Source organism: Lithobates pipiens, unplaced genomic scaffold (assembly GCF_037356315.1).
Source record: "Lithobates pipiens isolate NorthernLeopardFrog02 unplaced genomic scaffold, aLitPip1_a1.2 Scaffold_16, whole genome shotgun sequence".
Taxonomy (NCBI): Eukaryota; Metazoa; Chordata; class Amphibia; order Anura; family Ranidae; genus Lithobates; species Lithobates pipiens.
The window spans coordinates 76998879-77026653 of record NW_027507748.1 but is presented as its reverse complement, the minus strand read 5'-3'; the positions used below and the strand labels follow the sequence as shown (position 1 = coordinate 77026653).

The window sequence follows — 27775 nt, the reverse complement described above, 5'->3', positions numbered from 1 at the left end:
ACTAATGTAAACTTCCGAAGTCTTCTCTTACTTAGCCTTGACATTCAGAAGGCATTTGATAGCGTCTCTTGGACCTATCTTACAAACCTTCTACAACGGTTGGGATTCCAGGGAGAATTCTTGCACTCCTTTCACACTCTTTATAAAAACCCTATGATGAGAATTAAGATTCCTGTATGTTGCTCAGCATTTTTCAGCGTTGGGAGGGGGACTAGGGGTGTCCCCTGTCCCCGCTGATTTTTGCCTTAGCCCTTGAACCCCTTGCCATAGCCATCTTGAACAACCCCAATGTTTCCGGATATACGAAAGGCCCCCCTATCCTACAAATTCTGCATGTATGCCGATGACGCATTGATGTTTCTAACAAACCCACTACTCTCCCTCCCTAATCTATTCTACACCTTACCTAAATTTGCTAAAGTCTCGGGATTATCTATTAACTTGTCTAAATCCACCGCCCTCCCCATAGGTATCCCGCCAGCAGAACTTTCCCATCTTAAACAAACATTTTCCTTCCATTGGTCTGACTCCCACCTCTCCTACTTAGGAATAGTGCTTCCAGAGAATTTAAAAAAGTTATTTGCAGCCAATTACCCCCCACTTATCGCGAAATTGAAGAAAACCCTGAAGCTATGGTCAAACCTACATATCTCTTTTATAGGGAGAATAATAGCCCTCAAAATGGTCATTTTGTCCCCTGTCTCCTATATCTGTTCCGTTCCCTCCCAATTAAAATTTTGAAATCGTACCTTAATGATTTCCAATCTCATCTCAATAGGTTCATATGGCAGGATAAGCCCTCTAGATTTGCCAGGGAAGTCTTGTATCGCTCCTCGAAGAGAGGGAGCTTGGGGTTCCCGCAGATCTGGCTCTATTATATAGCTAGTAGATTCACACAACAAGCTCAATGGAACATTAGGAACTCTAAGGTACCTTGGGTAAATTTGAACAGGAATCTATAAACCCCTTGTTCCTACCGGGTATTATGTGGTCCTCTAATCTGACTAACCAGACTCAAACCCACTAAAAAATCTAATTTTCTTGGATGGCTTATATCTTTGGAATATGTATAAGAATAAATACGGCCTAGTTTCCCAGACACCTGGGGGTGCCTCGTATTTGGGGGATCACAGGTTCTCATTAGCCTATGTTTGCCAAACTGCTTTCCAAATTTGGACTAATTTTGCTAAAAGATTTTCTGGTTGATTCACAATTTGCCACTTTTCAGGAGTTGCAATCTAGATTCCCGATTCCTGACAGCGAATATCTCCACTACTTACAAATTTGTCACTTTTACTTACAACACCACCCTAGCCCTTACTCCCTTACCCCGACAAGCTTTGAGGATATTTGCCACATCACACCCAGACAAAAGGGACTGATCTCAGGGCTTTACAAGATACTAGAATCAGTGGTAGAAAGGGAAGGGTTGAACTATAGATCCAAATGGGAACAAGAGTTGGAATTGGAGGGCAATATAATTGACTGGGATAAAAACTGGAGAAACATGTGCCAATGCTCAAGATCTTTATCAATAAGAAAAACAGCCATTAAAGTAATTACCAGATGGTATTATACACCTCTGCGGTTGCAGAAGATCTTTCCTCAGGCACCTTCCAGCTGTTTCAGGGGCTGCCCTCACCCAGGCTCTTTCAGACACATATTTTGGGAGTGTGATCGGATCCAACCCATATGGCAACACTTGTTAAGTCTAATTAATAAGTTAGCATGTTACACTATACACAGGGAGGCTTGTCATTCCTTGTTATTCCAGTCTCCACCTGATACCCTAAGCACCTGAGGCGATTAATTCATTCAATCTGTTTAGCCATGCAGTGGTCTATAGCACTCAATTGGAAATCTCCCTCAATACCACTCACCCAGATTCTGTCACGTGTCGACCTAATGATGGACTCTGAGAAAATCCACCACACTTTACATGACACTATCCCTGTGTTTGAAGCAAAGTGGAAACCTTGGTCTGTATTCAGACTTCTGAACTAACTGCGCTAGTCTCTCCCCCCTCCCATGCCCCCCCCCCTTTTTTTTCTCATTTCTTCTTTTCTCTTGGGCTCTTTTGGCCTTTGTTTTAGATATATCCCATAATGCAGATTCCAAATGTTGATCTCGTCCATACGGATTGCCACACAAGAAACAGCTTCACACCTATCAATCTCTATGTTTATAATAAAGGTTAATGATTGTGTTTATATTGCATATTATACATGATTTTTGCCATGTAACATTGATTTCTTATCTGTATGGATGTCTCTTCTCATTCACATGTTTTGTTACCCTGATTATTACTTTTCAATAAAAAAAGTTTGAAAACAAAAAAGAAATATATTCTTTTTGACTTTCTTATAAAACAACATAAATCATCTAGTGCATTGCTTTGTTTTCTGCATGTATTCTGGAAATGTTCTGCTAGGTTTTATTGAAATAAAATAAAACATTCAACAAATATACAGAAAAGATTAATCTCCTCAAGACTTTTTTTTTTTACAAAAATAAAAATAAAATTGGCAGCCACCTATATAATGTGTGTTTTGAATGGCATTTTCCTTAGGTTACCTACTTTTTTGTACATAAAAGCAAAAGCTATATAATTAAGCACTACCTGCACTTCCATGGAGGCTGTGCATATTGTTGCCTTGGGACTTTGCATTTGAAAATACAAAGGAAAATAAAAGAACTCTTTTCCTTTGGTCATGCTAGTGCAATTGCTCATTTTGTAATTAAAGCAACAGAGAGTACTGTAGTTATACAATACTTTCATGTGTGTTTGGCATTGCTTCAGATAAGGCATTCTGACACATGAAATGAAAACAGCTGATCTATGAAAAGACATACCATATTTATTGGCACATAACACGTGCCGGCATATAACATGTACCCCAAGTTTAGGAGGGAATTTAAAAGAAAAAAAAACTTTTAGGAGGGAAGTTTAAGCAAAAAAACTTACATTTAAATGCCCATCAATGCAGCCTTATCAGTGTCACTTGCAGCCTTGCATTGCAGCCTTGTCAGTCATTTGCAGCCTTGCATTGCATTGCAGCCTTCCATTGCAGCCTTGCATTGCAGCCTTGCATTGCAGCCTTGCAGCCTTGTCAGTCATTTGCAGGCTTGTGCTTGCCATTTTAAAAATGGCGCTGCCGAGATACAAAGCGGATGTCCCCTGTATCTCGCCGAGAATGGCTGAAAATAGCCGAGAGCGGCCAAAAATACCTGAGAGCTGCCGAGAGCGGCAGAGAAGGTTAGGAAGGGTGGGGGATCGGCGTATAACACGAACACCCGATTTTAGGGGGAAAAAGTGCGTGTTATAGGCCAATAAATACGGTAGTTTACCATTTTTACATTTTAAATCCATTCATTAAAGTGTATCTCAATCCAATTTTTTTTTCTATTAAGTTATGGATAGCTTAATGAACATATGGAACAGTATTAACAAATACTATTTAATAATTGTATTTTTTTTTTAGAATATATTCCATCTTTTACAAATGTTTTTGATCTGAATATAGTAAATAAATACTTGTAAAACTAAATCCATACTTTGCAGATGACTAATGCCTTCAAAAAACGTGTTCTGGCCTAGTTTAACTTCTTCCCTGACCATTTGCATATATGTGACACCAAGGTAGTAGTCTTTAATCCTGCACTGCCATACACTGTGTACAGTCGGTGGAACAATTTTGAGTTTGTAAAATGCTCACTCATTGCTTCCAACATTGTGACTGAGCTGGTCACTATTTACAGTTGGGGGCTGTTGGGACAGGCTTCCAATAATGTATTTACAGTGAGATCTCACAACTGGAGTCCCTGGTTCTAGCATTAAGACCCACAAAATAAGAGAATAACAGTAAAATATAGGGAAACCCTGGCATATTTCTAATCACATAAAACTCCAACAGAGGCAGTTTTGCATAGCCCTTTTAATTATCATCTGTTCTCACACCATTGGAAGGAATAATGCAGTCTTCTGTGTACACTGTTAGTGTTGGAAAGAAAAAATCACTGTTCATTTGATCCAGTCCCATAATAGAAATATGCATATGAACCTCATCTATAATGCAGAAAGTATATGCTTTCCTCTGCTGCCACAAATGTCCCTAAAGCCCTATTGAAGAGAAATTGCTCGGTGAAGTTTCTACTGAACCTGACACTTCTAGAAGGGTGTCCTCAGTGGTTCCTCCCATTGACAGTTGTCAGAAGTAAACATTGAGCACTGTGGGGCACAGAAGAGATTGCACTGCTGGTAGTGTCAGAAACTTCTCCCTGTGATTTCTCGTTAGTGGAGCAGCATTTAACAGTGTGGGCAGCAAGTTTATACTTTCTGCTTACAGGAACATCTTTTATGGAGATTTGAGTTTGGGGACATGGTAAATTTAAAATTAGTTTATGGAGATTTTAGTTTGGGGTCATGGTAAATTTAAAGTTTTTGGTTTACCTGGAGGCATGTTTAAGTTTTTTTTTCTGATCACCATATTTAGTGTTATTTTTTGATCAACATAATAATTCAAAGGTAAAAGTTATACATTTCACAGAATATCTTAACTGAAACTGACCCTAGTTCAACAACCTACAGTTTTCCTGCATGTGAGTCAACCCGGTATGTTTTACTTCTTTTTTGAAGCCATCATTGTATGAGTTGAGATCCCCTTGAAAAATAACGTGTACAGCTGGTCTTAGTGAGTAACCAGAATATTTAGTCTCTAAATATAATTTGTTGTACAGTCTTATTAATGGTATTTTTTCCATGTTTAGAGTCACTTTCTTTGTGCGTGACTCTTGCTGAAATATAAGGGGCAGTTATTGGCAGTCAACTGCCTGAGCTCCCATACTGCACACGCAGAAGATGGTGGACAGTGGGGGTGGATTTACTAAAGTAATAGAGACTTTTCATTTAGCAAGGTAAAGTTTATGTTAATTAAATATAAAAGGGGAAGCTCCATTTGTCGGCCTCCTCCCCCCCTCTGCTGCCACATTTGGCACCTTTCGGGGGGGGGGGGGGGAGTGGGTACCTGTTCTTGACTGGTACCCTCCCACTTCCAGCTGATCTTGTCGTGGAGAAGTCACCCGGAAGTTTGGTCCTCCTCCTTCCCCCGCTGGCGGGCCATTATTCACAAAGTGCAGTGCACTTTGGGCAAGTGCAGTAGGGAACCGGCTGTGAATCTGCAAGGTTTCACTGCCAGTTTCCCTTGCAAGAAATGGCAGTGGCAGCACCCAAGAGCTGATTTAAAAATTATCTGGAGTGAAATCACCACTAGATTCGTGGACAGATAATGGTCCCAATATTAAAAGTCAGCAACTACAGTATTTGTAGCTGCTGACTTTTATTTTTTTTCTGAAGGAGCCTGGAGCTCCTCTCTAAAGTGAAGCTGTGTTTAATTTGAATACCCAAATGTTTGCTAAAGTAATTGCAAGTAAACAGATGATTGACATTAACATAGCTTTAACTGTTGACTGTTGCATTCAACATGCCAGCAGCTTTCAGACTTTAGGCAACCTCTGATACCCAATTTGCTTCATCAACAGCATATATTTCTATTTTGTCTTTTTAAGACTCCAAAGTTTTCTGTAATCATGATACTAATCTGAAAGATTTGATCATGGGAATTGATTCTGCTGTTTAATTTAAAAGCTATTTATTTTAATACAGATATTTCTGGAACAGATTCTGGAATTAAACAGCATAGCATATTTTCAACAGAACTAACTATATGTTACATTTTGAAACATAACTTTTTAAAGTAGACTGTGATGAATCACATAAATACATGAGGCATGTTTTCTGCATTGCTTTGACTTGTAAGTAATCATTACTTTTTTTTGTTGTTCTTTTGTTATAGGTGAACCTAGTCCTCCATCAATCCATGGACAGCCAGGCTCAGGCAAGAGTTTTAAGCTGAGTATAACAAAACAAGATGATGGCGGAGCACCAATTTTAAACTATGTAGTTAAATACAGAAGTGTGAGTAGATTGTTTTTATATTTTATTTTATGGGGCAATCATTTGTTTATATGTTATAACATTTTATTAACATGTGTATATATAGGGTTTTCAAAGCTTTCATGTATTAATGTTAATGCTATTGTTTTAGTTTTTTTTAATACAAGGATATCTAAATGTATTGTATTTAAGTTATTTTTCTTGGTTATGTTGCAATATGGTACAAGTATACATTATAATTTTAACCAGTCAAGAATAAACAGTAAAAAGAAAAGTGCCACTACCTAAGTGTAGCATTTATTAAAACATATTGGTAAAAAGAAAAACAATAAATATGCACTCACATTTAAAAGACATTAAAAAGTGTACCAACAGGTCTCAGCAGGTGACAACCTTTTAAGTGGTCAATGATGAGCAAACCCCTCTGTGTGGAGCAGAATGAGTGTGTATATCATATGAATAAGAAACACTGAACAGCAGGGAATTTTAGCAGGCCCACAAAATGGGCGTGATGATTTCATGTGTGAAAATGACGGGCACGGTTATGCATTTCAGGGTGTGGCCCCCTTGTAGAACCCTTGAGTCTGTTGTTCCTGCTCACTCTTCTTGGTGTTCCACTAGTCAACGTCCTAGTTCCAAGCACTTTATATTACATCCACGTGGAGGGGCTTGCTCACCATTGACCACCTGGAAGGCTGCCACCTGCTAGAGACCTATTGATATACTTTTTAATGTATTTTAACTGTGAGTGCATATTTATTTTTTTTCGTTTTTTTATATCATAACCTGTGTTAATTTTGACAGCAAATTTCGATTTAGTTTTAGTCATTTGACTAAAATTCCATTTTAATTTTAGTCCCATTTTAGTTTTCTGCAATTGTTTTAGTCATGTTTAGTTAGCTGCATCTCCATTACATTTTAGTTGACTAAAATCAAATGTGTTTAGTTACATTATTTAAGCATTTCTCTACAATTCAAACTCATTATATACTCCTGGAGTGAAAAACAAAATAGGTTATTATTTATGGTATTAGAGTTTTAACATGCACTACAGACACAGGTTTAATCATTATATAAGGTCTTTAACCACTTAAAGACCAGAAGATTTTCCCCCTTAATGACCAGGCCATTTTTTGTTATAAGGCACTGCGTCACTTTAACTGACAATTACATGGCCCTGCGATGCTGTACCCAAACAAAATCAATGTCCTTTTTTCCCACAAATAGAGCTCCTTTTGGTGGTATTTGCTCACCTCTGCAGCTTTTATTTTTTGCGCTATAAACAAAAAAGAGAGCCAATTTTGAAAAAAAGCAATTTTTTTACTTTTTGCTATAATAAATATCCCCCAAAAATATAAAAAAAAAACTAATTTCTTCCTCAGTTTAGGCCAATATATATTCTTCTACATATTTTTGGTAAAAAAAATTACAGAAAATCATATATTGATTGGTTTGTGCAAAAATTATAGCATCTGCAAAATAGAGAATAGATTTATGCCATTTTTATTATTTTTATTTTTATTTATTATTTTTATTTTTTTACTAGTAATTGTTTTGATTTGTGATTTTTAGTGTGACTGCAACATTGTGGTGGACAGATTGGACACTTAACTGAATTAGTTTTTTTATACTTTATTACAGTAATCAGTGCTATAAATTTGCACTGTTATTGTACTAATGACACTGGCAGGGAAGGAGTTAACATCAGGGGCGATTAAGGGGTTAAATGTGTTCTCTGCAGGTGTGTTCTAACTGTATGGGGGATGGGCTGCCTGGAGAAGCACAAAGATCCATCTTCCTGCATAGCAGAAAGACAGGATCTGTATGATCTCCCCTATCAGGATGGAGATTTGCCTTGTTTACACAGGCAGATCCCCATTCTGTCTCTGTGGGGAATGATTGCGGGTTGCTGGTGCCCACCCACTGATTTGCTCCCCCATTGGCCAGTGGGCATGTGCGTGCCCACAAACTAGAGTTCCTGAGCAGAACATACAATTCACGGGAATGAGCCAACCTGCTGCAGTACAATGACAACGGCTGGTCGGCAAGTAGTTAAGGTAAATCAAGTATTGTTACAAGAATATTGCTTTTTTACAGAAGTGTAACTTTAAAATAAAAAATAAATAAGTAAAAACTCTTTGCGTAATGATACCACCATGCAGTGTACATTTACATGAACTTGTCTGCTTTAACCACTTGATAACTGGGATACTTAAACCCCCCTCGTGACCAGACCAATTTTCAGCTTTCAGTGCTCTCACACTTTGAATGACAATTACTCAGTCATCTAATACTGTACCCAAATTATTTTTGTCCTTTCTTTTAGTGGTATTTGATCACATCTGTGTTTTTTATTTTTTGTGCTATAAATGAAAAAAGACCAAAAATTTTGAAAAAAAAACAAATTTTTCTTAGTTTCTGTGATAAAATTGTGCAAATTATTAATTTTTCTTCATAAATTTTGGCCACAATTTATACTGCTACATATCTTTGGTAATAACCCAAATTGGGATTTTGGTCTTTGTGAAAGTTAGAGAGTCTACAAGCTGTGTTGCAAATCATAAAAAATTGATCACACCTGATGTACTGGTGGCCTATCTCATTTCTTGTGACCCTAACAAGCCATGAAAGTACAAATACCCCGCAAATGACCCCTTTTTTTTAAATTAGACCAGGGTATTTAGTTAGAGGCATGGTGAGGTTTTTGATGTTGTCATTTTTTTCCCACAATTCTTTGCAAAATGAAGATTTTTTTCCACAAAATTGTCATTGTAATAGGTTATTTATCTCACATGGCATGTGTATACCACAAATGACACACAAAAATACATTCTGCCACTCCTCCTGAGTATTACCATACCATATGTGTGAGACTTTTTCACAGCCTAGCCACATAGAGAGGCCCAACATGCAGGGAGCACCATCACGTGTTCTAGGAGCATAAATTACACATCTAACTTGTTGACTACCTATTACACTTTTGAAGGCCCTGGAGCACCAGGACAATGAGATGTGACACTGATGTGGTACTGATGACAGATGGCACTGATACGTGGCACTGATGGCATGTGGCACTGATGTGGCACTGATGACATATGGCACTGATGACAGATGGCACTAATATGTGGCACTGATGACACGTGGCACTAATAAGTGTCACTGTTGACATGTGGCACTAATACGTGGCCCTGATGACAGATGGCACTAATACATGGCACTGATGAGACGTGACACTGATGACAGATGGCACCGATACGTGGCACTGATGGCACATGACACTGATACGTGGCACTGATGACACATGACACTGATGATAGATGGCACTAATATGTGGCACTGATGACACATGGTACTCACATGTGGCACTGACGACACGTGGCACTAATATGTGGCACTGATGACAGATGGCACTAATACGTGGCACTGATGACAGATGGCACTAATAGGTTGCACTGATGGCATGTGACACTGATGACAGATGACACTTATACATGACACTGGGGACAGATAGCACTGTCAGGTGGCACTGGGGACAGATGACACTGACAGATGGCACTGGGGACAGATGGCACAGATAGGTGGCACTGGGGACAGATGGCACTGGGGACAGGTGGCACTGGGCACTTTATTTTCCCTTTTTTTCACCTTGATGCTGCAGCCATTCACTCTCCCTCCTCGCACACTGTCTGTGTGAGGAGGGAGAGCCGGCAATGAGAGATGATCTCATATGTTTACATATGAGATCATCTCTCATTGGACACTCAGATCGAGTGCTAAATGGCCGCTGTGATTGGCCATTTAGCACGATCTGTGATTGGCTGTGTCCAAGGGACATGGCTAACACAGAATTTCCCAGATGCATGCCCGCTGCGGCACGCAGATGGGAAATAAACAGGAGGACTTCCAGGGATGCCCTCCTGGCAATTGGAGTCCGTGCTCTAGCCATCTTTCAGCTATAGCACGGACGTCTAGTGGTTAAGAAAAGATATAATGTTTGGGGGGTTGTTTATGTAATCTTCAGGCCTAAATTGATTTTTTAAACATGAGTGCAAAAACAGCACTGGCAGAAAAAGGGTTAATCCTGCACAGATCATACCATGTGCTGCTCTCCTGTAGTGGTCAAGCTTTGACCCTATTGACAAGGAGCAGGTCTCCTTCATTGGGCCGCTATATATCAGTAGGAAGTGTGTGGCAGTGTGTGAGAGGGTTAACTTCACAGCCAAGCCCCCGCCATCTTAATAGAACATCCCGCTTCAGGCTGCAGATAACAGCCACTGATTGCCTAACCTTCAGCTTGGACAGCCTCCTACAAATTCCGGTCTCCATCCAGAGGAAACAGGCGGAGCTCAGTGGAAACCGGAAGTTCTGAGGGAAAACGTCCCTGCCTCACATTTCCATCCCATTTTAGTTCATTAACAAAAATGGATTTGATTTTCATCATAGTATTTGTCAGTGGATGAAAATGTGCTGTACTTTTTGTTTTGTTTTCGTCACTGTAAAAATACCACTGATGAAAACTTTATAGAGTCACCTCTTGTGGCTATCACAGCTACAAGTCACTTTGGATCTATGAGCTTGCCACATCTTACCACTGGGATTTTTGCCCATTCCTCCTTGCAAAACTGCTCCAGCTCTTTCAAGTTTGATGGTTTGTGCTTGTGAACAGCAACCTCTAAGGCCGCGTACACACGGGCGGACTGTTCGCCCAACTTTGTCCGCTGAACAGTGTTTCAGCGGACAGTCCGCCCGTGTGTGGGCTTTCAGTGGACAGTTTCAGCGGACAGTTTGACGGACAAAGTCTTTCGGAAATTCCGAAAAACTGTCCGCTGAAACTTTGTTTGAGCGAACAGTCTGCCCGTGTGTAGGCTACTTTCGAAATGAGCAAACTGTTCCCGCTCGGAGGAAAGTCTGCTCATTTCGAGCGCGTGTGAAGGTAGGCGGGGCCCGCGACGGAGACGTCGCGGGCTCCGCCGCCTGGAATGGACTTAAAGGGGAACCCCAACGCCGAAAAAAATCGGCGTGGGGGTCCCCCCAAAGTCCACAACAGACCCTTGTCCGAGCACGCTACCCGGCCGGCCAGGAAAGGGGGGCGAGCGAGCGCGCCCCCCCTCCTGAGCCATACCAGGCCGCGTGCCCTCAACATGGGGGGTGCCTTGGGGAAGGGGGGGCCGCGCGGCCCCCCCACCCCAAAGCACCTTGTCCCCATGTTGATGAGGACAAGGGCCTCTTCCCGACAACCCTGGCCGTTGGTTGTCGGGGTCTGCGGGCGGGGGGCTTATCGGAATCCGGGAGCCCCCTTTAAGAAGGGGGCCCCCGGATACTGGCCCCCCACCCTATGTGAATGAGTATGGGGTACAATGTACCCCTACCCATTCACCTGTAAAATAAAAGTACCCAAAAAAAAAACACAACACACGAGAAAAAATATTTTATTGCACAGCTCCGGGGGTCTTCCGTCTTCGGGGGTCTTCTCGCCGGACTCCTCCGCTATCTTCGTGTAGCTCTTTTGCTAGCGGAGGAGTCCGGCTTTCTTCCTCCCCGCCGCTGGCCTCTTCTCCCGACTTCGGGGGTCTTGTCCCCCTCTTCGGTTCTTCTGCCGGGCCACCGCGCCTTCTTGTAGCTCTTTTGCAGGCGGTGGCCCGGTCTTCTGTCGCCGCCGCCTTCCGTTCTTCTGCCGGGCCACCGCGCCTTCTTATAGCTCTTTTGCAGGCGGTGGCCCGGTCTTCTGTCGCCGCTGTCGCCGTCGCCGCCTTCCGTTCTTCTTCTTCTTGTTCTTCTTCTTCTTCTCCAGGAGATGTTGACACGACGCTCTCTCCGGCCGGAATGCCAGAGCCGCCCTGCGCTGCCACTTATATAGTGACAATGGGGCGGTGTCACATGGTATATGTCACATGGGTTGGTCACATGGGTTGATGTCACATGGGGACTATGACATCGTAAGGGGGCGGGGTCACCATGTGACATCAACCCATGTGACCAACCCATGTGACATATACCATGTGACACCGCCCCATTGTCACTATATAAATGGCAGCGCAGGGCGGCTCTGGCATTCCGGCCGGAGAGAGCGTCGTGTCAACATCTCCTGGAGAAGAAGAAGAAGAACAAGAAGAAGAAGAAGAACGGAAGGCGGCGACGGCGACAGCGGCGACAGAAGACCGGGCCACCGCCTGCAAAAGAGCTACAAGAAGGCGCGGTGGCCCGGCAGAAGAACCGAAGAGGGGGACAAGACCCCCGAAGTCGGGAGAAGAGGCCGGCGGCGGGGAGGAAGAAAGCCGGACTCCTCCGCTAGCAAAAGAGCTACACGAAGATAGCGGAGGAGTCCGGCGAGAAGACCCCCGAAGACGGAAGACCCCCGGAGCTGTGCAATAAAATATTTTTTCTCGTGTGTTGTGTTTTTTTTTTGGGTACTTTTATTTTACAGGTGAATGGGTAGGGGTACATTGTACCCCATACTCATTCACATAGGGTGGGGGGCCCCCGGATTCCGATAAGCCCCCCGCCCCCCGCCCGCAGACCCCGACAACCAACGGCCAGGGTTGTCGGGAAGAGGCCCTTGTCCTCATCAACATGGGGACAAGGTGCTTTGGGGTGGGGGGGCCGCGGGGCCCCCCTTCCCCAAGGCACCCCCCATGTTGAGGGCACGCGGCCTGGTACGGCTCAGGAGGGGGGGCGCGCTCGCTCGCCCCCCTTTCCTGGCCGGCCGGGTAGCGTGCTCGGACAAGGGTCTGTTGTGGACTTTGGGGGAACCCCCACGCCGATTTTTTTCGGCGTTGGGGTTCCCCTTTAAGTCCATTCCAGGCGGCGGTGCCCGCGACGTCTCCTTCGCGGGCCCCGCCTACCTGTACACGCGCTCGAAATGGGCGGACTTGCCTCCGCCTTACGTGGGCGAGTCCGTTCATTTCAAAAGTTGAGCGAACTGTTTAGCAAACAGTTCGCTGAAACAGTCCGCTCGTGTGTGGGCAAGTCCGCTCATGCAAATTTTGAGCGGACTGTTTGCTGAAACTGTTTGACGAACAAGGTTGGGCGAACAGTCCGCGCGTGTGTACGCGGCCTAAGTCTGACCACAGATTTTCTACTGGATTGAGGTATGGGCTTTGACTAGACCATTCCAACACATTTACTTGTTTCCCCTTAAACCATTCAAGTGTTGCTTTAGCAGTGTGTTTGGGTTCATTCTCCTGCTGGGAGTGGTACAGGTTTTTCTGAAGAATATCCCTGTATTTAGCACCATCCATCTTTCCCTCAACTCTGAGCAGTTTCTCAGTCCTGACTGCCGAAAAACATTCCTACAGCATGATGCTGCCACCACCATGTTCTTTGGGTGATGTGATGTGTTGGGTTTGCGCCAGACATAATGTTTTCTTTTTATGGCCAAAAAGTTACATTTTAGTCTCATCAGACCAGAGCACCTTCCTCCATACATTTTGGGAGTCTCCCACATGCCTTTTGCAAACTGCAAACGTGCCATTTTGTTTTTTGTTGAAAGTAATGGCTTTCATCTGGCCACTCTGCCATAAAGCCCAACTCTATGGTGCATAAGGCTTATTGTCGTCCGATGTACAGTTACTCCAGTCTCTGCTGTGGAACACTGCAGTTCATCCATGGTTACATTGAGTCTTTGTGCTGCCTTTCTGATTAATGTCCTCCTTGCACGGTCCATGAGTTTTGGTGTCCGGTCGTCTCTTGGCAGGTTTGCTGGTGTTCCATGTTGTTTCCATTTGGTTATGATAGATTTAATCGTGCTTCAAGGGATTATCAAATATTTGGATATTTTTTATAACCTAATTCTGACTTGTACTTATCAACAACATTGACCCTTACTTGTTTGGAGAGTTCCTTGGTCTTCATGGCAGTGTCTGGGTAGTGGTTCCTCTTGCTTTGGTGTTGCAGCCTCCATGGCATTTCAAAAAGGTGTGTATATGTAATGACAGATCGTGTGACTCTTATATTGCACACAGGTGGACATCATTTCACTAATGATTTGACTTCTGGAGGTAATTGGTTGCACCAGAGAATTTTATGGGCTTCATAACAAAGGGGATGAATAAATATGCACATGCCAAGTGCACATTTTTATTTACTTCATCAACTTAGATTATTGTGTTCTGATCCTTTACATATAATTCAGATAAAAAATAAAAAAAGGCTGTAATGTAACAAATAGGGAAAATCCAAGGGGGTGAATACTTTTGCAAGGCACTGTATGGCCAGCCTAAGAGTTCAGCAGAATAATTTGGTAATCCCAAATCTCACACCAAATCATTCAGTTGAAACTGAGTAAAGAATTGACTACCAATTGACTACGGCAGTCGTCACAGTGATTTTTTGGCAATCTCCATAGCACTGGCACAGCAACTTTGAATAATTAAATTTTGCCTTTAGATAATTATCTTAGATTCTCCAAAACAAATATAACAAGCATTGGGTGAAACCATGGTTGTCTTCATCTTCTGGTTCCACTCCAAAGTAGGCAAGGCACATATTTCCAATGCTTCTTAATCACAAATTCCCAAATCCATAGCTAGCCATGATTCACAACTTACTACAGTCCTCAATACAAGACAAAGATTCTTGAATCCTAAACTAAAAATGACAATCAATATCAGCACTCAATCAGAGCTGAACAATTGAACATACAACTGATATGACCCGTTGATTCAGTTTGTGTAGCCATTTCCATAAATCTGTAATTTTCTGAAATTTACTAGGATGTTGGCAAATCACAAAATGTGTTGCCAAGTGTGGTGATAAATTGCCAAATATATCAACCCTGCACCCACCATGATGCTGGGGAATGGGGTTCACTATTAAACATTCTAGCCCTTGAGAGCAGTTCCTAATCCTGTGTGTCACTGACAGACTGGGTTCCCATTAATAATCAGGAACCAATCAGCATAGTTCCCGATCATGTGATCACTGTGCTAACTATGACATGATTACATGAAAGCTGTAGGCTTAAATAATAGACAAATGAAAACCTTCAGTTTGCAGAAAACACAACCAGTCTGCAGTTCTCATGTGCAGTGCCCTCTGGTTTAACCCTTTGGGGACCCTTAGATTACCGTCATCAATATAAAAAAAAAATATTTTTTACCTTTAAGAATGTATTTGAACAATAAATAAAACCATTTCCACACTTGTGTCATTTTTGGGGGACGAATTATGACAGCCATTTATTGATACGAACTAATATTTTGACTCAAACCAAAAAAAAAGTATTTTAAGTTCTTAAACAGATGATACAGGCAATTAAAAACATGGAACAAATATGTCCCTTGGTCCTCAAAGGGTTAAGGCTGTAATGATTAAACTGGAATATTATTAACAATAAAATAAAAATCAAATAATGAAATCATTTATTGTATAGTTGTAATGCATTTGTAAGCCTACAATAAAAAAGAAACACAGTTATTTAATAAATGTGCTAAAGTAAACCTTATACAGCAACGTTCTTAAATGTATTATACAAAATTATGTATGCAAACTAATCTTTGAATTGTTGTTAGGTTAACTGTAATATACTGATGCTACTACATTTTCCTTGGCAACTAGGCATTGATAATCCCACAGAAGGGTAAACAATCACATATAAACACTGCTAATTTTTGCCTGCGCATCTAGGCTAGGCATTGATGACATCCCGTCACAACAGGGTCTAGCAGGGAATGCTAATATTGTTTCTGGATAAATTAATCATTTACACATTGTATATGCAACTCTGTAATCAAAATATAGAGAAGCAAGCTAATAAAAAAGTGAAAGCCATGTCAAAAATGATTTCAATACTGGCTAAAAATATAATTTGCTTAGATAATCCTGTCTGCAAAACCACTCATTTTAAAGAATCCATTGTTAAACATTGTGTTATACTTCAAATCTTAATTGCACAGTTGAAAAGTAACATTAACTATCTGACATTAAGTACTATGCTACAAATAATGCTTAGACACGCTTAGACTATGCTAAAATTAATGCTTAGACAAGCACACATTTCTTTACACTACCTAACAGAGTTTAACAGCTACACATATTCTTTGCTTGATTAAACTGATATATGTGTAGAGTAATGCACCTTTACTTACAGCTGAATTATATAATTCTTTATATTTGCCTTGTTATGTTTGAGCATGCACAACTGTGTCTGAATGAATTGCTTATTGTACAGTAATTTGTTTGCATTATGTATTGAAGTGTTTCTTCTAGTAATTCTTCAAAGGTGTGGCAGCTGTAGATCGAGCTAGCCAGTAATTTTATTTTTTATAAAGTGTAATTGGCTCTTTTTGCCCGCCAAAAATGTGCAGATATTTAGGGTTTAGCCATACTACTTCCACTAGCAGTAATGGTAGTAGTAATAGTAAAACTAGTATTATTATTTTTTTTTTATATAAAATTCAAATTAAATCATATACATAGGATGTACATTTAACCTTAACTCTAAGATAGAAACAATATATTGAGGTCATTCTATAAACTAAAGTTTTATCTGTGTATTTTGCATTAGGTAAAATGTGTTATATGCTGATTCAACAGCAATTATTGTGGAAATGCCAATTTTCTTAATTATATCAACATTTATTTACTTAATTAAAACAAGAGAATTGTAATTAAAAGGAAATTATTTGTTAATTAAATATTGAATAATGGCTTATAAATGATTTGTAGATGGTCAGGTTATATCAAGATTTAAACTATGATAATCAACCCTGGAGAGATAGAACACATGCAACACATACTCAAGGGGTATGTATACATGCATTAGTATAATATGTAAATGTTTATTTTTCATACAATTATAGTCTGAAATTTCTGAGCTTATATTGAATAGGGATGATCGGAAAACATTTTATGCTTGTTTCATGGACACGACTGTTGTCACTCCCCTCTACTTTGGGGAAGCCATTGTTTAATACTCCAAGGTTTCTCAGTCCCCATCACTGTTCCAGCTTTTCTTGCTATAGATGAATCTGTTTTATGTAGACATAATCAATCATAAAGTTCCTTCCTGTCAAGTGTATCACCATTGTTCTCGCTGTCATTTGCAGTGAGTTTTTTTCTTTTTACATTAACACCCATTCACTGTTTGTCACATGATTAGCAGGTCAACCAAGGTTATCTTAATCATGTACCTATTGTTTCCACTTTTTCAGTTGACTCCCATGCATTTGGCAAAAAATTTACATACATATCTGAGATTTTAGCAAAGTGTAAAAATGGCATGTTTGCCTAATCCTTATATTGTACATAGCCTGGTAGGACTCATTCACATTGGCGGAAGCCTTTGCCTCCCTCTCTGAAAAGCAATTTTGTATTTCAGAGGCTGATGGAGCAGCAGCTGCATGCATTCAGGAGGTGATCCTGCCACCTCTGAATGCCCATTTTAAAAGCTTAACGGGTATATTATACTGCACCCATGAGCCAAGTGTTTGCTGTTTCACTGAAATGGGTCACATTTGGCAATAGTGTACTGCCCATCTAAAGCAATTGGGTAACATTTTTGCTGTGGTTGGAAAGCACCAAGCACATGACATGTGTACACTCCTAACCAGCTGCATGTTGTCACCATCGGTTTGTATCTTCCCCCAGCCAATGGTATGAATAAGGCCTTGAAGTATGAAGGGGCTCTTGAAAGCATGGCAGGGTTTTTGTACGCTAAATGTAGATGATTGTCCTCAGATACTGCTGATTTTGCTAGGGATGGCCAGGATGCATATACAGTACCTTGAAAAAGTATTCATACCCCTTGAAATTCTCCACATTTTGTCATGTTACAACTAGAAACGTACATGTATTTTATTGGGAGTTCATGTGATATACCAACACAAAGTGGCACATAATTGTGGCATAGAAGAAAAATGATAAATGGCTTTCCAAATTTTTTGCAAAGAAATATGTGAAAAGTGTGGTGTTTATATTCAGCCCCCCTGAGTCAATACTTTGTAGAACCACCTTTTGCTGCAATTACAGCTACAAGTCTTTTGGAGATGTCTCTACCAGCTTTGCACATCTAGAGAATTAATTTTTTGCCCATTCTTCTTTGCAAAATAGCTCAAGCTCTGTCAGATTGAATGGAAAGCTTCTGTGAACAGCAATTTTCAAGCCTTGTCACATATTCTCAATTGGATTTAGGTCTGAACTTTGACTGGGCCATTCTAAAACATGAATATGCTTTGATCTAAACACTTCCATTGTAGCTCTGGCTGTATGGATAGGGTCCTTGTCCTGCTGGAAGGTGACCCTCTGCCCCTGTCTCAAGTCTTTTGTTAATTCTAATAGGTTTTCTTCTAAGATTGCCCTGTATTTAGCTCCATCTAACTTCCCATCAGCTCTGACCAGCTTCCCTGTGTCTGCTGAAGAAAAGCATCCCCACAACATGATGCTGTCACCACCATGTTTCACGGTGGGGATGATGTGTTCAGGGTGATGTGCAGTGTTAGTTTTCCACGTCACATAGTGTTTTTCTTTTAGGCCAAAGGCCAATTTTGGTCTCATCTGACCAGAGCACCTTCTTCTTCCACATGTTGCTGTGTTCCCCACATGGCATCTCACAAACTGCAATTGGGACTTCTTATGGCTTTCTTTCAACAATGGTTTTCTTCTTGACACTTTTTCACAAAGGCCAGATTTGTAGAGTGTACAACCAATAGTTGTCCTGTGGACAGATTCTCCCACCTGAGCTGTAGATCTCTGCGGCTCCTCCAGAGTTACCATGGGTTACTATGTAGCTATTGCCTAACTGCCCAGCTAATGCTTCAAACTCAGCCGTCAGTATTAATAAGACTAACCTAATCTCTTCCTATACTGTTCCCCCATATTGCTTAACCTGTATGACTTACCAATAAACCCTTCAGCTGAGACTCTATTAACCACTTGACCTCCAGAAGATTTAACCCCCTTCCTGGCCAGGCCATTTTTGTGATACAGCACTGTGTTACTTTAACTGACAATTGCATGGCCGTGCAACACTGTACCCAATTAAAATGTGTCCTTTTTTCCCACAAATAGAGCTTTCTTTTGGTGCTATTTGATCACCTCTGTGTTTTTTACTTTTTTGCACTTTAACCACTAGCTGACCAGCTCATGCAGATATACTGAGGCTGGTCAGCTCTCCTGCACAAATCATCGTAACTGTATGGCCGCCCACGCAGGGGCAGTTGCAGGGTGTGCCCGCAGGTTGGACGGACTCGATGTCCACTGGTGACCCGTGATCGCCTAGTAGAGAGGCAGAACGGGGATCTGCTATTGTAAACAAGGTGGTTACCCATTCTGTCAGACATATCAGAGATCTACTGTTCCCCGGTGATCAGGAACAGTGATCTCTGGCATGTCCCAGTGAGCCCACCCCCCACAGTTAGAACATGCTGAAGGAACACACTTAACCCCTTAACCTCACAAAAAAGGATAGAGAAGTCCAACAAAGGAAAAGCAAGAAATACAATAGAGACATGAACGATTTTAAAACCGATCGAGCTTTCAAATGGCAAAGCCAAGTGGGACATTTAGACCCAATCTCAACCTATTCCACTCCAGAAAAACTAGTAAGAGTTCAGCCGGAACACACTAATATGCGAGTAATCCAAGAGAACCAAAACCCAAATGGGCCCTATGATACATATGAACGAACTAGATCCGATACGATGAGGAACGAAGACAGACAAGGCAACCATCACCAATACACCCCTCGAACTAATGATAGAGGACATACACCCTACAGAAACCAGAGGAGACCGTACCATCAAGACAGGACACCCAGAAACGGTTGGAAAAAACCTTTTTGGAAGAACAGGAGGAACAACGGACCAAGACCTCATTATGACAATAGAAATTACCATCAACAAAGAGATAACAGAGGAGCAAATAACGATAACAGAGGGCGCCCCTACGACACACAAGTACCAAGGGGAAGGAGCCCCTATAGACAACACGAGAGAAGAGATGAGGCATACCATAACCCCCCTCCTCAAACACCATACCACACATATGAGAGAAGCCCAATTCCGACATATAACTATTACGCACCCCTGGAGAAAAGATGGGAAGATGACAGAGCGGATAGACACAGACAATCTGACATGGAATATGAGAGGTCTTTTTTAGAGAGAGGTCGAGAGAACGATCCAGCAAGGAGGAACGAAAACCCAAGGAATATCAGAAGAACACCAGAAAGAAAGGATGCAGAGGGGGGAAGAGATCACAAAAGAAAAAGAGAGTGAAGGGAGAGGGAATTTTTAACCTCAGTGGACAACCACTCTCTCACGAAGAAATAGGGGTTCTGGATAAGGGTCTTAAATACGCACCTACAAAAAATCTCGATAAATTTCAAACCTATATCGGAATCCAGAAATTCGTGAGGAAATTGAACATTAAAAAGTACCTGATTAGCAACCCATGTAAACCCAAGTCCACAAGATCCACTAATGAAATTATGCATAGTACCCTGAGAAACAAATCTACTTTTAATCCAGTAACAAAAGACAACAAACATATTGAAGTATTCAAACGGATTGTCCTAGAGGAGGTGAAAGGACTAAAGATAAAGAAGCGCGATGAACCGAAACACATTAAAAGCGGTATTCGTAAACTAATAAAAAGAAAAGATCTGGTCATACGACCAGCAGATAAAGGAGGAGGCATTGTAATACTAACCAAAGATCAATATAATGCAAGCATGAACTCCCTACTTGAAGATAAAGACACTTATGTCCAACTGTTGAGTAACCCAGTTTTCAAATGCAGGAAAGCACTTGAACAAGTGGTATATTTAGGCCTGAAGAAGGATATCCTTAACAAAAAAGAAGCTAAATATTTAATACCTGAGGCATGTCGAACACCAATTATTTATTCACTCCCAAAAATCCATAAAGATAGGGATAATCCACCTCCCAGACCAATAGTCAATGGGATTGACTCTCTGACAGCGAGGATGGGACAATATATAGATTATTATCTTCAGCCGGCAGTACAGAAGACACGAGCATACCTGAGAGACACCAAGCACATATTACAAATTATAGAGGAAATACCAACAGAAGAAGGATCCTGGTGGCTCGCTACAGCAGATGTAGCCTCACTATACACAATCATCTTACACCACCAAGCCTGCGAGGCAACAAAATGGGGACTACGGAAGTACTCAGATCTCCCCTGCCCCCAGAGAAAATTCCTTATAAAGTGTCTCGACTTCTGTCTGAAAAACAGTTACTTTTGGTATAATAAGAACTATTATCACCAAAAGATGGGCGTAGCTATGGGAGCGATATTCGCCCCCAGCGTCGCAGGCCTTTTTATGGCCCAATGGGAGGAGGAAGAAGTATTCGCCAACCCCCCAAACGAACTGCACACATATCGGAGATACATTGATGATGTCATCATACTGTGGAAGGGGGAACAATCAAGTCTGACGACTTTTCTAGAAAAATTGAACAAAAACAACAGAAACATTAAACTATCATGGGAGATAAGTAATGAAGCCATCACTTTCCTGGATCTTGAAATAATACAGGACAACAATAAACTTCTTTCTAAAACACATTTTAAGAGCGTAGACCGTAATAGCTACTTACCATTGGAAAGCTGTCATCACAGGAATTGGCTGTACAATATACCAAAAGGCCAACTCATGCGCCTGAGGCGCAATTGTACACAAGAAGAGCATTTCCTTGACCAAGCTAGCAATATGAAATTAAAATTTATAGAAAAAGGCTACGATGAAGGATTTATCAATAAGAAAATATCAGAAGTCGCCAATTTAAATCGCAAAGACCTTATAAAAAATAAACCCCACAACGTGACTACACAGGACAACATTCCCATTATTTTAGACTTTAATGTGCAGTTCAAACAAGTTGAAAAAATTATCAAACGCAATTGGGAGATATTACGCGCAGATACATGCCTCAAAGATATTTTGCCTACTCGCCCAAAATTTGTGTACAGGCGAGCCCCAACCATCAGGGATAAACTGGTAAAGAATATACCAGATCCACCAAGTAGGGGTTTTTCCTTTTTCACAGGGAAAGGATTCTTCCCCTGCAAACGATGCTATGCATGCACTAAGACAAAGCGTCCTAATGAAAAGAGAAATGAGTTTACCTCAACCAGCACAGGAAATATCTATGGCATCAAAGAGTTCATTTGCTGCAATACGATTGGAGTGGTATACGCATTGGAATGCAGCTGTGGCCTTCAGTACATAGGCCGTACCAAGAGACCACTCAAGGTACGCATAAAAGAACACGTAAAGAACATACTGAAGGGATTCGACAAGCACAGCGTATCTAGGCATTTCGCGCTACACCACAAGAAAGACCCCTCCCAACTTAAATTCTGGGGAATCGAGCCCTATGTTAAACATTGGAGAGGGGGTCATAGAGTAAGAACCCTCAGCCAAATCGAGTCCAAATGGATTTTTACATTAGACACTTTCTCGCCAAAGGGACTTAACGTGGAATTTGACTTGAATTGTTTCATTAGCGACTTTTAACCTTTTTTCAAAACCTCTGTCAACTCCTCTTTACATATAATTTTTAGACCATTTTATATATATATATTTTATAGTCCATATACTAGATCCTTGGTGCACTATAACCACTCTTTCAGAATAGCCAAACACCATATACTCTGACTATCTGCATGCAATAGGATCACCTGAGTCACCAAATCGCATTAGTCGCATGTTTATACGACACATTTATATATGGATGGGCTCATACATATGTATGCACCGTTTTATGGATTTTTGGTATTTGTGTTTAAAAATACTCGGAATATGTTTGAATATGTTTGAATAACCCCGCTCTAAATGTAATTTCCGGGAGTAATGGGGATGTTTTTTTCCCCTCGTTTTTTCGTTCTCCCCCTCTTTTCTCCTATTTTTAATATATTGTACCCGATATAATTTTTTTTATACTGATTTTTTATACTAATGAATTTTAGATTATTCTAATTATTTTTATTTTTAATTTTTAATTTTCTTGGATCTTGCTATATTAACTTTCCTCATCAGTAAGATCTTACCACTTATTATTCAAATTTATTTTACTATTGTCATTTTCCTCTCCATATGAATTAAATATATAATTAAATAGTAATTTTTAATATGTAAATAAATATATAATTAAATAGTAATCTTTTTAGATAGATTATTCCAGTATACAATTTTATACATCAGTTGGATATTTCCCCATTTTCCACTGCATATACAATTAACCATGAGTGCCCCGTTTTACAGAGTCCTAGACTTATTATTATGGTTATCATTATCCAATTTATTCAGATCTTCGTTAACTAGTTTTATTTTTAAACAGAGGATTAAGTATCTCCACCACAAGGCCATATAACTCATCCGGTTTGCATATTCTGATTAACTCCGCCTGCCTCTCCCTTCTCTACGAGTGAATATGCTGCTTAAGTCCGGCGGTGATATCCATATGCAAATCCGTCTGAGATACCTCCAAAAAAATGGCCACTTGTTTATTTCTGGCTAACAATACAACAAACCCGGTGTGACCACCAAAAAAATGGCCGTCCGCACACTTCGGGCGACCTGATACACCGCAAAATGGCCGCCGGGATACTTCCGGGTCTTCCCCAAAATGGCTGCCAAATAAGCAATTAATGGCTCTATTTAAAGACACTTCCCTGAGCACTAGACATCCCCTGATGAAGTCACGTGACCGTGACGAACACTAGTCGGGACGCTACCGGAAGTGACGCAATCGAGCTCGAGGCTCGTTTATACACCATACAAAAACTCTGTCTGTTTGTGAGTACCAAAGCTGTTTTTATAAATTAATTTCAATACTGTTGAAAAATACTATACTATGGGGCTCCCTTCCTCCTTATCTGTTTAACCCCTTGCATAAAACCGCCGAGGTATACCACCAATTCCCCCCCCCCACGCTGAAGTACCGCTGAGGGACCACTTACAGAGCCCAATACGGCACAGTAAGCAGGAGACGCCAGGACTCGGGGACACGTGAATAGGACCTCGAGGGATAAGGACCACCAGGAACCCTGAGGATACATATACCATATGCTGTTACCTTACAGCTGTAAGGTAAGGGGACACCCATATTCTGATTACACAGGACCACGTGGGAGATATCCACCATCACCATTATCACTGTTTAAATCTCTACCTTATAGTGCACATATATTTTAAGCACCAGCATTGCAGGCGACTGTCTTGTTACATGCGATTTTGGGCTAATCGCCACTTGTTGTTGCACCAGCTGAATGGACAATTTTAACTAGGATTACTGTTCCATTGTTGTTTTTTATATTTTTTATAGCTTCAAACACTGTGCACCTTTTTCCTTCTGTTTTGGATTATTCCCAGAGGGTTGTTTCCCTCTCACCAACACTTGGATCGTTTATGCGTTTTTGTTTTGATTCAACAATTTTTGATTTATTTTCTTTGATTGTATGATTCAATTTAGTGCACTGCACCGATATTTAAGTCTATGGTATAAAGACACCCGCACAGAGTCACTTTGCTTAACCCTCCCTTGGCTTTAACACCATATGCGATTTCTTTAGTCACAAGGCAAGCATTACTTACATCTTTTGCCTTATCTAGCTAATGATTACTTTTGTACACTGTTACACATATACTTTGACTTAGCAGATTTTCTTTTCAGATCTATTTATTGTTCAGCATTTGCACTTTGTATGTGTTTTTCGTCATTTTTAACAAATCGCATGGTGATTCACTTTATATATTTTTTATTTCGTCCACTATTTTATGTATAGTACTTTAGTCACTGAAACAAATACAGTAGTAGTTATTTTCACGGACCTTCTTTATATTCAGCACTGCCACTTTATGCAACTCTGCTACCTAAAAAATCGCATTGGGACCACTAGTCTTATTTATCATTAATTGTTTTTCTTATCCATTTGTCCACCACTCAAAATACTACTACGCATAGGAGTGAGGGTCCCTCACTATATATACATATATATATATTTTTTATATACATATATTGTCTTTTCTTTTTCTACGTTCCATTTATTACCTGTAGTGGAGACGATATTACATTTATCTTCTAATCTTTTGAGTACCTATTGAATATATTAAACCTGTTCTAACTAGATTCTTCACCATAGTACCGCGCACCACTACCTTTTTACCTTTTGACTTAACCCCTTGATCACCCCCTAGTGTTAACCCCACCCCTGCCAGTGTCATTTTTACATTGATCAGTGCATTTGTATAGCATTGATCAATGTAATAATGTCAGGGGTCCCCAAAAATTGTAATTTAGGGTCAGCTTTGTCTGCCGCAATGTCACAGTCCCGCAAAAAATTGCAGATCGCCGCCATTACTAGTAAAAACAATAAAAAATGAAGGTCCCTAAATCTATCCTGTAGTTTGTAGATGCAATACCTTTTGCGCAAACCAATCAATATATACCTATAGCATTTGCTTTATCTAAAATATGTAGAAGAATATACTGTATATCAGCCTAAACTGATAAATACATTAGTTTTTTTATATTTGTTTTTTTTTAGATATATATTATAGCAAAAAATACAAAAATTTTTTAAATTTTTTTTAAAATCGTCACTCTTTGTTTATAGCGCAAAAAATAAAAAACACAGAGGTGATCAAATACCAACAAAAGAAAGTGTTATTTGTGGGAAAAAAGGACGTCAATATTGTTTGGGTATATTATCGCATGACCGCACAATTGTCAGTTAAATCGATGCAGTGCCATATCGCAAAAAATGGCCTGGTCATGAAGGGGGCAAATCCTTCTGGGGCTGAAGTCGACAATTTTGAAAATAAATAAATAAATACTTTCTGCTATAAAACATATGCAATAAAAAATAGAAAAAATATAAGTTTTCTTCAATTTATGCCAATATGTATTCTTTTACACATTTTTGGATAAACAAATCCCAAAAAGTGCATATTGATTGGTTTGTGCAAATGTTATAGGGGGTTATTTACTAAAGGCAAATCCACTTTGCACTGCAAGTGCACTTGGAAGTGCTGTCACTCTAAATCTAAGGGGTAGATCTGAAATGAGGGGAAGCTCTGCTGATTTTATCATCCAGTCATGTGCAAGCTAAAATGCTGTTTTTTATTTTCCTTACATGTCCCCTTGGATCTATAGCGACTTTATTTTCAAGTACACTTGCAGTGCAAAGTGGATTTTCCTTTAGTAAATAACTCCCAGAGTGTCTACAAACTGTCTGATCATTTTTTTTTTTTACTAGTAATGGCGGTGATCACTGACTTATAATGAGACTTCAATATTGCGGTGGTCATTCTGACACTAATACAGTGATCAGTGCTAAAACTATGAATTATCGCTGTACTAATAACACTGGTTGGGAAAGGCTAAACATGATCAAAGGATTAACTGTGTTCCTAGCATGTGTTTTACTACAGTATGGGAGGTGCTTTTACTCGGGGGAAGACATGGATCCTTGTTCCTGCTCTGCACAGACACAGGATCCATGCCTTTGCTCCTGTAGGCACAGCAATCAGCCTTGTTTACATAAGCAGATTGCAGTCCTGTCTCTGGGGCTGATGTTCGGCTAGTGCCGACTGACAGCACGCATTTGTGCCCCCTACCCAGAAGTTCAGGATCACGTATATATACGTTATCCTGTGCATATCGTCTGCCCAGTAGCAAAAATTGAGATGCCCAAAAACAACCATGATATGGCCATTCCTGCTCAGCACTGAAATCTTTGTGAGTTGGACAGTCAGCAATGTGTTACAAAAACAGAAACATGTCTGAGAAACCACAATAAGACAAGATTTTCTGTTGTACCTGAAATCACTTTATACTGTAGTTTATCATGCATGGAATGAAGTGACTTCCTATTAATAGCGCTATTAGTTTTCAGGGCAACCCCTTCGGGCATGCAGCATTGTACCCATATGACATTTTTATCATTTTTTTTCACACAAATAAAGATTTCTTTTAGTGGTATTTAATCATCACTGGGTTTTTTTTTGTTTGATAAATACATAAAACATTTGGAAAAAAGGTTTTTTTCTTTGTTTCTGTTATAAACGTTTGCAAATAAATAATCTTTCTTCATGAATTTAGGCCAACATTTATTCTGCTCATTTTTTGGGTGAAAATAACCCAAAGCAGTGTTTAATATTTCGTCTGTAGGGAAGTTATAGAATCCACAAACTATGGTATATCCAAAATTGATCATGCCCGATGTACTGATGGCCTGATGGATCTCTTTTCTTGAGGCCCACAAACACTAGGTCAGTACAGATATCCCCCAAATGACCCCTTTTTGTAAAGTAGACAGTCCAAGATATTTAGTAAGAAGCCTGGCAAGTTTTTTTAAGTTGCAATTTGTTGTCACAATTTTTTGGAAAATTAAGACATCTTAAAATAAAATGTACATACTGTCAACAGTGCCCATCATATAACTGGAGTGATGGTGACCAGGGACACTGACTAGTGTCAGTATGTGAAAAAAAAAAACTAAGAAAAAAAAAATATTTTTTAAATCCTTTTAATTACTTTTGTTTTACTTTTTTTTTTTAAGACACTAACCAGAGCATTACTGTGTTACTGCAGTAACACTGTACTATTCTGGGAAGTGATCAGGATTTTTTTTTACACATTATGATTGCTTATAATGTATCAGCAAATTTTATTGGTATAAGCAACCACTTTTACTGAATGAAACTGATTCATTCAGAGAATATTGTTGTGATTAGCTGTGATTGGCCACAGATAATCACATGGTACACATGGGCTTTGATTGACCCTGTCTTTACCATGTGATCACTGTGACCAATCACAACTAGCCATACAATTGTACACAATGGATGTT

The 27775-nt window shown here is 40.2% G+C and overlaps 1 protein-coding gene across 5 annotated transcripts in view; it reads left to right on the top strand.

Moving 5' to 3' along the window:
• Positions 1-27775, top strand: part of NCAM2 (neural cell adhesion molecule 2) — a 506619-nt gene that overhangs the window by 425605 nt on the left and 53239 nt on the right. For 3 of the 5 annotated variants that reach the window (XM_077480043.1, XM_077480048.1, XM_077480045.1), the window contains exons 14-15: positions 5853-5974; positions 16619-16696. In XM_077480043.1, the coding sequence (XP_077336169.1) occupies positions 5853-5974; positions 16619-16696 (200 nt within the window). The remainder of the gene's footprint in view (positions 1-5852; positions 5975-16618; positions 16697-27775) is intronic. The other 2 variants (XM_077480044.1, XM_077480046.1) reach the window with 1 other exon arrangement.